The sequence below is a fragment of the Solanum pennellii genome, chromosome 3 (genome assembly GCF_001406875.1).
Source record: "Solanum pennellii chromosome 3, SPENNV200".
NCBI lineage: Eukaryota > Viridiplantae > Streptophyta > Magnoliopsida > Solanales > Solanaceae > Solanum > Solanum pennellii.
Genome location: NC_028639.1, coordinates 7,597,461 through 7,608,415, shown reverse-complemented (window position 1 = coordinate 7,608,415; position 10,955 = coordinate 7,597,461). Strand labels below are relative to the sequence as shown.

General features: G+C 34.8%; 1 protein-coding gene across 4 annotated transcripts; it reads right to left on the bottom strand.

The window, feature by feature from the left end:
* Positions 1-445: 445 nt before the first annotated feature.
* LOC107012657 (BTB/POZ domain-containing protein NPY4-like) lies at positions 446-6,140 on the bottom strand. 4 transcript variants are annotated; one of them, XM_015212559.1, is made up of 6 exons: positions 5,802-5,899; positions 5,066-5,147; positions 4,848-4,963; positions 2,803-2,872; positions 1,544-2,719; positions 454-1,394 (listed from the first exon to the last, which is right to left on the bottom strand). In XM_015212559.1, exons 3-6 carry the CDS (start codon positions 4,907-4,909, stop codon positions 810-812), a joined length of 1,893 nt encoding a protein of 630 aa, XP_015068045.1. In that variant the 5' UTR covers positions 4,910-4,963; positions 5,066-5,147; positions 5,802-5,899; the 3' UTR covers positions 454-809. The 4 variants fall into 4 exon arrangements, with proteins under 4 accessions (XP_015068044.1, XP_015068045.1, XP_015068043.1 ...); XM_015212558.2 differs by lacking the exon at positions 5,802-5,899 and having other exon boundaries at positions 446-1,394; positions 5,066-5,730; XM_015212557.2 differs by lacking the exons at positions 5,066-5,147; positions 5,802-5,899 and adding an exon at positions 5,949-6,140.
* Positions 6,141-10,955: the final 4,815 nt, after the last annotated feature.

The window sequence follows — 10,955 nt, the reverse complement described above, 5'->3', positions numbered from 1 at the left end:
TCCATTTTGACTAAGTACTATTTTAAAGTTATATTCTATGTTCAGTCTTCCGCTGATTTAAGTAAGCCAAGCTCAAGGCCAACAATAGTCATTAGGTGACGGCCACGTCCAGGGTGTAGGCTCGGGGTGTGATAATCCCTTTCCTTTTTCATTTAAATGTCATGTGACAAGGTCAAAATGACATGGCAATTCCATGTGGCATTTAAAGAAATGAAAAATGAGTTAGATACGTCCAGCATACCAACTAACGCCCATAAGGGCATATTTGGGTGAAAAGTTGGACGACGAGAACACGAGTGAGCCAAACTTTAAACGGGGGTATATCTAAACCTTTTCGAATAGTTTAGGGGCATATTTGACCCTTTCCCGATAGTAAATAGTGAAAGTATAGCTAATACAGTCGCTAAGAACTCATCACTTCCAACCTAAATCCGAAGGTTATAAGTTTGCAAAAAAGGAAATATACAGCTACAATTGATAATATTAGAGATTTTAATTGTCAAGAATATGATACAATTGGTGTATGGGAGCCACTTATTAACAGAGAAAGTGAACTTTTAAGGAAAGAATTTGAAAGCTACCATAGAACTTGTTTCCCTCTATAAAAACTTCCTTTGCCCTAATCTATACTTTCTCTAAGTGGATAGCCTAGAGTCTACAGGGAGTGCAACAGCTATGCTATGTTTTTTTCTTATATAAACGAGAAATCTCCAAGCGAGCACAAGGCTCAAATGGACAGGTTCCTTTACCCTTCTCCTCTTAAATATCGGGCATAGGTCTCTAGTCGGTTTTGAACTCGTGGCTACTTTTCAGCTAATATTTAGAGAGGGAATGCTTCCCACTTTACATGAGGTAGACTTTGTTTCCCCTGCATTAGAAGATGATGGGCTTTCTGATGTATCTGAGCTGCTATTCTCACTTTGTCTATCTTTATTTGACCATAGTTTTGAGAACATCTTTTTGGACATGACTGAACTCCTCACTTTGCTATCGTCAACCGTTGCAGCATTTTTTATCATGTCATTCGAGTTAATACAATTGTTATCTCCTCTGTCTCTCAATCTTAGAGTTGCAAACTCACCTTTCAGATCTTTAAGTTCCTTGGCTGTGAGCACAGCATCTGAATTGTCATCAATGTTGGATGTAGCTGATGTGGAGCACCTCTGAGATCCCACCGGGAGTAAAGATTTGACCGGTCTAGTCAGGTCAGGAGTGCTGCCACCACCGGATGATGCTGTGGCTCTGAGTTGCTCAAAGAACAGAACTTGTACAACTATTCGTAAAGGAAGGCGCTCGTTCTGCACAGCATGCATGCAGGCCTCAGCTGATAGCTTCCTGCAGTCCATTAGCCTACAAATTCTTTTTCTCTCGCTTTTAGTTATCCCAGGATGTTCCTGTCAAAACAAAATAATGATCATTCATGATCCTTGATGAGAAATTCTTCACATAATATTGGCATTTTTCACACTCGAGTCGAGAGTGAGGCTCTCGAGCTTACATGAACACAAACTGCAACTCAGACAAGAGAAGTACAAAATGATACCTTGAGATACATGTCAATAGCGCGGTAAATTCCATCATGGGAAGGTCTAGAGACGCTAGAGACCAATTCTGCAAGATTGATAAACTTCGATAGCGGTAGATTTGGATCTCTAGCAACTTCAGCAAGGTATCCATCGATTACCCTAGCCACCTTTACTTCGGAATCATCTGATGCAAACGAGGGGCATATATCGTGGAATCTATTATCTGCAGAACTATCAATCTGACCTCTCTTTTGATGCAACATGAAATTCTCTACGAGGTCGTGTACTATGTCAATATCGAATATAATAGTCTCACTATCTGGAGCTCGAATTAGTAAGTCACCTACTGTTGCATCTTCCATATGCAGGCTAATCCTCCTCTTCAGTTCACTTCTCATCGTTTGTCCACATTCGCATGCAATAGATGTTTGCAGCAATTTGATCAAGAAACTGCAGGAAACACTGTTCTTCTCTTTGGGCAACAACCAAGTAATCGTATCAACCATGTACCGATACTTTTCAGGATCACTTCCTTGTATACTGCCCTTGCTGAATCCCGGGAGCCTCCGGTTGGCATATGCTTTCAGTGCTTCACCTATTGCTTCTGAAGAAATCCTTCCTTTTGTTTTTATTGTTACTATGACCCGTTTATACAAATCAATATGAAGCTCACAAAGGTCCTCAACCCACCAATCTATTGGAACAAGCTGTTGCCAGCTTATCGCATTACAGTGCAGATCACTTCCGTTTTCGGATGGAAGCTTTTTATGGTTATAAGTGTAAGACCAGTCCACCTTTGAGGTTTCTACAGAAGCTTTAGAAGCTACAGATTCCAGGCAATGACTAACGATTTTTAATTCCTCGGACCAAGGAAGAAAAGCTTTTGTGGTCTGAAGAACAATGATGGAGTCTTTCCAGCTCCGGAAGATGCTAGACGTAAGAAAAACTTCAATCTTGTAGATAAGATTTCCCTTCTCAACTGACTCATACATTTCCAAGTAATCTGCTGCACAACGAGCTGCAACGACATTATATGCATTCAAAGTTACTGTCATATTATAACAGAACTTTGCACATACTTCAAAAGCAGCAGGTCCACCAGGTATATCATGGATGTTGATTTCATCAATATTTTCCTCGTTTGTACACGCAATCAGTTTCTGTAAGCGATAACTCTTCAACAGAAGGGGGAACTGAAGAAAATGTACTTCTATTAGTATTGCTATATCTCATGCAGAAAACAGTCGACAAATATGGAATAAGAAAGGTTACTTACCTTGTGGAGGTAAAATTTCACATCTCCAACATTGATAACCATGTCAGTTGCCAATTCAGCTGCTACATACCTGAATATAAAGTTCATAGATCATATGCCAAATAAAAACTCTACCATTAATCTCAAATTACCACATCACTTCTTCATATGTGAAACGTAGACGAATAACTACAAGCAAATATTTGAAACAACAAATGCTATATAAGTTGATACGCATAGACTAAAACCTGGAGGTTTACAAACTAACAACGGAGCTATCCTAAATATATGAATGTTAAAAGTCTTATTTTCATGAAGGGCTTGTAACTGCCACATGATCTAAAGCTTGTAGCATACTTCTCCTTTTCCTTCATTCTAGATTTTGCACACAGAAAGCGGGGTGTGTTTGTTAACTCTCTGTCATGTAACAATGGTGTATGTTTCCCTTCCTGAAGCATAACTTTCATTTCCGATTTGAGAAAATGACCCTTAAGCAATAAGTTCCTCGGTATGAAAAGCTACCAACATATTTACAGCCTAAAAATGTATCGGAGCAGTCCCTGAGCAGTCACACCATCACTGTGATTTTCATAGTTGTACATTCGGGGAGGCGTGGAAGAAGAGATAACACTATTAGCACAGTTTCCCTAGTATCACTAACACTTCTTTCCAAACTATTGGATCCTAGTTCACAGAAGGCAAAGAAACCTATATACTACTTTACCTTCAAGGTTTCAACTGGATCAACACAGTATTAGTTCAAACGAACACAACGAGAAATATACCGTTTTCTTTTACTTTTACTGAAAATGTGAAATAAATGAGCTCAGACACGTTATACAAGCCAAACATAAACACATCATTTCACTGAGTTAGAACACGTCAAGAGTTTAGAGTAGCGTAAATTAGACTATAAATCAATGGCAGCAAAAGGGCTTCTATCTATCTTGATTTGGATATGCATGTTATGATATTTGATAAGTGAGGAATCAAGAAGAAGGCAATAACCCAGATTAGTTCTCGTGTGATAATGGAAGTGGTCGAAAATAATTCTTTTGATTGTTAGAAGTGATCGAAAATATTCAAAACGAGTTTCTATAGAGGCCAAAAAATGTGAAAACATTTAACTTAAAGGTCCAGTCTAGTTTGAAAAACAACATTTTTCAAGAATATATTTTTGTTGACAAAATAGTCTTCTGATGTTTGATGATCTAAATTTGTCGAAACCTTATGTTTCAAGAAAAACATTTGATATCTACTAAGCGTGTATATAAACCATTTCTGAAACTTTCTCTATTGCTACTCCATATCACAGTGCTTCTACCAACCATCATGCTAACATCATTTTCAATTTTTTGCTACTCATATTCAGCTTCAAATGCCACCTGCAAAACCAACCAAGCTCCTATGTTGTTTAGACTCCACAAAATGTCAACAAGTGTATGTCGAATTCTCCAAAAGTATTATACTTTTGAAGAATCTGACACGGATGCAACATTGAAAGTGATGAGTCCCCGCAACTCAGCCAAACTTAGGATTTCAATTTTTTACCCAACCAAACAGTTGAAGATTGATTTAAGCAACTATAACCACAAAAACATTTTTCATCAAAATTATACATCATGATGTGCTTTCTGTGTTTGTAATATGGGAGGAAAAAAACTAACTTAAATGAAGACAACAAAGTTCCAACAACCTTAGCACTATAGTAATATAAAAAGTACCCTATCTAGAAAGGCTTTAACTCATATACACCAACAATATAAAGACTTTTTTACATAATCAGTCAAATTTAACCTGTCTGGGAGGTTAATATTTTACCATGTTACCGATTAATACCTATCATAGAAATTTACTTGTAACTGCCTCATAAGTGACCTGATCGTATAAATACCTCTACCTCATCGATCAGTGCATAAAACTTAAAATCATCTGGACATAAGAAATAACGACAACAACAACAAACCCATTGTAGTCTTGAAAGATCCTCTACTCGAGTAACACATATCAAAAGCAGAACAAACAAAACTCAACAGCATTCACCAAAATTTAAGTTCATTATTCACCTGATACTATCTCCTTGAGTCTGAAACTGATCAGGCTTAGATCCAAGCTTCATATACTTCATCTTCTGGCGCGAATTCTCTTCACCTCTGATCTAAAATTCAGAGCTTTTTTAGGCCTTCAACAAGAAAAAAAAAGTTATTTCTTTGCTGATTTGTATCTGTTAAATATGCTAGTTATAGTTTCTTGAACATCAGAGGCAATACAAATAGAAAAGAACCTGTCACAGCAAAGACACATATCAGAATGGTATGAATTGAAGTGCACCACTCAAATTTTTAGACAAAAAGCATCAACTGATTCTGGAAAAATGCAAAAATATGAACAAACAACCACTACCACCCAAAAAAAGGTGTTTCATATACGCAAATGTAAATTTCTAAGACATAGCATCTTTGATTATAAACATAAAAGGACATTGGAGGATGAGAGTTTATATACAACTTACGTTTCAACTGAATCCAATATTTTCTAAGCGAAACATAAATATATATATAAACTAATAACAAGGCAAAAAGGAAAACACTAAACTCCCTTTTTTCACAGATTTTGAATTCGAAACATGAAAATTTAACTTTCTAAAATATGGAATTGTATTTAGATATGCATTTTACTTGAATAAAATTTGAAGTTCTACGAGTGAAAATCCCAAAACAACCCCACTCAAACCAATTTTTTTTGAGAATTTGAAAATATTTGAAAAATTAACAACAAAAATATATTTGGTGTATCTCATAGGTGGAGTCTGACACAAAAGAATATAAACAAACGTCACCTACTCTACCTATGCAGAAGTCATTTCTAATATACATATTCGAAGATTATATGTTCAAAATCTAATCAAATTTTGTAACAAAACAAATATTTAACGATAAATTTTCAAAATCTAACCCCGTTTGCAGAATCAGAAAAAAAAACTGATGAAACATGCATTAAAAAAAAAAGAAAAAACTCACTGAAGAAGGTTCGAAATTAGCTTTGATGCGGCGCAATGGAATATAATGAAATTAGTTTTGAGCTACAACAAGAGTGCAAATAGAGTATGAAAAGCATTATATATAAATGACGTGAAGATGTAAAATTCTGAGAGAGAAAATACTAACACAAAGAAATCGACCCATAAAAAAGATAAGTTGTTTTTTTCTGATTTTTGTCTGCCACAGTAGCAACACACTGTACTCGCAAAAATCCAAGTAGAGAATGTTTCTAAACTCTTATCTATTATTATTAGCTTTAGAATCAGCACCACTGTCCCCACCACCAAACTTTCCTAGCTTTTGTGTTTCATTTTAGATGAAAATATTGCTAAATGGCAAGACACTTTCTTTTTTTTCTTTACATGAATTGATAAAACATGGGTAAATGACCAAATAGCTCATAGGTTCCATTACTAGTTGCCTCTCTCCAAAATAAATAGAAAATTGCTCTTGATTTTTTCTTTCTTATTTTCTCTCTTACTTTACTCATTTTTCTACTTTACTTTACTCATCAATTTTATTTTATTTTGTTGATTCATTTGTTGTTCAAGATTTTATTTTATTGTTAAATTTATATAATTTTAACAAGATAAATTCGAATAGTTAAAACAGTCAATCAAAAAAAGTATTGAATAATGTTTTGGGGTTAGATGAGGATGATAGTTTTTTGTCCCAAAATCATGAATATTTTGATGGTACATACGTAGGCCTGAAAAAAAAGAACTAAAAAATTCTCGTGACCTATAAACTTAAAAAAAACTAAAAAATACCTAAAATTGAAGACCTAAACTTAGATTCGAACTCGTGACTTTAGACTATTCGTTTACGTTTTAATCATTTGCGCTGCAATAGCATTCATTCATAATTACGAAAGAAAATATATTTACTCTCTTTCATATCAGTAGTTTATTGAATATTGTTCATTGAATATCACTAGTAAATTCAAAATGAGATATTATCATTAAATATAGTCTAATAACTATTAAAATGTGAAGATAAATTGATCAAAAGTTGACATGTACCATAATTAATTGTATTATCTAATTAAAACTTGATCATGCATATATAATCGCATTCAATTAACTTGTATTTGTGAGAGAGCATAACTCATTTAATACTATATCCATTACATTTATTTTCATCATAATGATTCGACTTAGAACAATGAAAAATCTTCAATTTTTGTGAAACAATCCAAATATAAACTTTTTACAATCTTATTTACCAAATAAATGAATTTAAAAATTATTTAAATCCTAAAAATTTCAAATAGTCTAATTTTTTTTAAAAGACCTAAAATTGGGACATAATCTAGATTTGAACTCGTGACCTATAGACTATTCGTTTAATTTTTAAACATTCGCATTGCAATATCATTCGTTCATAATTACGAAAGGAAATGTATTTGCTCTCTTCATATCATTTGTTCAATAGATATCACTATAAAATTTAAAATGTGATATTATCAATAGATATAGTCTAATAACCCCTATTACGTGAAGATAAATTGATCAAAGATCGACATATACCATAACTAATTGTATTATCTGATTATAACTTGATCATGCATATATAATCGCATCCAACTGACTTGTATTTGCGAGAGAGCATAACTCATATAATATTATATCTATTACATTTATTTTCATCATAATGATTCGACTTATAATAGTGAAATATCTTCAATTTTGTGAAACAATTCAAATATAAACTTTTACAATCATATTTACCAGAACAATATAAAATGAAAAATTACTTAAATACTAATAGATTCAAAGAGTCTAATTTTTTTTTAAAAAAAAATACCTAAAATTAAGACCTAATCTAGATTCCAACTCTTGACCTATAGACTATTCGTTTAAGGTTTAACCATTGGTGCTGCAATAACATTCATTCATAATTACCAAAGAAAATTTATTTAGTCTCTTTATATATCACAAGAGAATTTAAAATGAGATATTATCAATAAATATAGTCTAATAACCCCTAAAATATGATGATAAATTGATCAAAGGTTGACATGTACTATAACTAATTGTATTACACAATTAAAACTTGATCATGCATATATAATCACATTCAATTGACTTGTATTTGTGAGAATGCTTAACTCATATAATACTATACTCATTACATTATTTTCATCATAATGATTCAACTTATAATAATGAAAAATCTTCCATCTTTGTGAAACAATCCAAATATAAACTTTTGCAATCGTATTTACCAAAAAAATATAAAATCAAAAATTATTTAAATCCTAAAAACTTCAAAGAGTCTAATTATTTGACAAAAATATCTAAAATTGGGACCTAACCTAGGTTCGAATTCGTGACCTATAGACTATTCTCTTAAGTTTTAACCATTCAAGCTGCAATTGCATTCAATCATGATTATGAAAGAAAATTTATTTAATTTTTTTTATATCAGTTGCATAATGAATATCACTAGAGAATTTAAAATGAGATATTATCAATAAATATAGTTTAATAACTCCTAAAATGTGAGCATAAATTGATCAAAGGTTGACATGTATCACAACTTATTATATTACACAATTATAACTTGATCATGCATATATAATCACATTCAATTGACTTGTATTTGTGAGAGAATATGTAATGACCCGCGAGGTCATTTTTGGAAATTTGGAATATTTGCTTAACTTGAGTTAATTAATGGATGAATAATTGTAGATAATTGATTAAATTAATAGTTAATGGGCTAAAGTGATAAAAATTTTAAGACCTTATGCCCTTTAGCATATATTTAATAAAATATGTAGGTAAAACCTATCACTTTTAGTACTTAATTAATTCAAAAAAAAAAAAAAGGGGGGAACAAGAAGAAAGGGCGAAGGATTTTGACGGCTACGGCTTACGAACTGCTCCGAGTAAGTTTTTTTTGCCTTTAGGTGCTCGTTAGTTTCTGCACACATATGCATGTATATAGTAATAATATAGGCAAGTTTGTGCATACTGACTCATTACTATTATTATTATTATTATATTATTATTATTATAATTAAATGTGAAACGTGTTGATCAGCAAGCAGTTGAATTTCTTATAGCATCGGCCAATTTAGAATTCGGTATTCGAAAATGGGGAATTAATCATGATCGTCAAAGAGAAAATCCATGAACATTTTCTGCCTTCTTCATCATGCACACTGGTTTGCATGTTGTTAGTTTTTTTTTTGTTTTTTTTTTTTTAAAAAAGTGGATTTCTAAACTCTTGTTAAGCGTATGAAATTCGTGTATTTCCTTGTGTGGTGTTGAGAATGATTTGGAGACTTGTTGATTATTTGTTAGTGTTGTATTCCTTGCTGCAAATTGTGCTTTGTTATAAAAACGGTTATCTCCTCATTTCTCATTTGAGCATGTCATTTGCATTGTATCTGAGACATGATTGTGATAAGAGTTAAGTGATAAGAGGATGTACTTTTTGGAGGGTCGTATCGCGCGCCGCGATGGATATTATATTTCGAGGGACGTATCGCGCGCCGCGATGGTTACTATTATCGAGGGTCGTGTCGTGCGCCGCGACAGATGCATGGACAGATATGTCCCCCATGGGTCCCGGACTGAGAGACAGCGGGTGTGTATCGTTAGGGAAGACATGCATCACTATACTTGACATTGCATCTCATGGCATTACACATTTTATTATTGATGAACTTGAACATGTGTTTTGTTGATCTTGTGAGTGTTTCTCTGTGAAGCTTGTGACTGTTGAATATTGAGTTGTTATTGAGAATGTGTAAACTGATAGAGTGTGGTTATTGAGTTGTGTGTTTGGTAAACTGTAAACTGTTAGACTGTAGCGTGGAGGTTTAGATAGGGTGTAAGGAGTGCCCGTATTTTGTTCACTTAACTTGTGTTTAGAGGTTTGCTTGTTGGGTACCGCGTGGTTTGGTACTCACCCCTTGCTTCTACAAATTTTTGTAGGTCACGAGCCCGGATTTTTGTGATACTTTTCATTCTCTTCGTTTCCGAGGCATCTTGTGGAGGATTGTGAGGTAGCTGCTTGTCATCTCAGCGAACTTTCCTACTCCAGTTTATGACTTTGTTTTTACTTGAAAGACAACTTCATTTTAGACTTCTATTTTATTTCAATTCTAATATTTACATTAGAGGCTTGTGCACGTGACAACCTGGTTTTGGGGATTGAATTAATATGACTTGGTTTCATAATAGAAATTGTTGTTGGATTGTCATTTACTTCCGCACTTTGTTAGATATTGGGTTTTAGGCTGACTTGTCTTGGTGGGATAAGACGAGTGCCATCACACCCATTTTTGGGTCGTGACAAAATGGTATCAGAGCCCCAGGTTCATAGGTCTCACGTGTATACAAGCCGAGTCTACGTAGAGTCTCAAGGATCAGTACGGAGACGTCTGTACTCATCTCTGAGAGGCTATAAAGATTACTAGGAAACTTCCTTTTGTTCATTCTTTCTCATCGTGCGTAGTTACCTTCTTTAGTACTGAGTTGTTGTATACTCTTTTGACAGATGACGAGGACTAGAACTAATGTTACTGGTGGTAGAGGGGAGGCACTTCCCGAGGCAGTTGTTGAGGCCCCAGCTAGGGGTAGGGGTAGATCTCGAGCTAGAGGTCGTGCTAGTAGTACGACAGTAGCCAGAGGTCGTGGACGTGGAGCAGCACCAGTGAGAGGTCGTGCTAGAGAGGTCTCTACAGAACCTCAGATTGATGGCAGAGAGGACCAGGTTCCTCCAGATCGTGTAGTCACACCTTTGCTTCAGGATACACTATTGAGGGTGTTAAGTGTGCTAGGGGGCTTTTCTCAGGGTGGTGGGGCGACTACCACACCACATGACTCTCGTACTAGAGAGGGGGCTCAGACCCAAGAGCAGCAACAAGCTCTAGTTGTTCAGGATACGGTGGGGAAACTACCAGTAGATCTCGCGGTTCAGAATGATGCTGCACCAGCAGTTGGGGGTCACGTTGCATCGATGATTGTTCTGACAGAGGATGAGCAGCGTAGGTATGAGAGATTTCGAAAGATGGACCCACCCCAATTTCAGGGTGGGAAGAGCGAGGACGCTCATGAGTTTCTAACTACCTGCCGAGAGTTACTAGAGGTGGTTGGATTAGCTGAGTCACATGGGGTT

Excerpts from the sequence above, each read along its gene's own strand:
- LOC107012657 (XM_015212557.2), bottom strand. The coding sequence starts at position 4,909 with ATGAAGTATATGAAGCTTGGATCTAAGCCTGATCAGTTTCAGACTCAA. Across the intron at positions 2,873-4,847 it reads ACTCAAGGAGATAGTATCAG|GTATGTAGCAGCTGAATTGG; the intron begins GTGAATAATGAA and ends CTTTATATTCAG. Across the intron at positions 1,395-1,543 it reads CTATTGACATGTATCTCAAG|GAACATCCTGGGATAACTAA; the intron begins GTATCATTTTGT and ends TTGTTTTGACAG.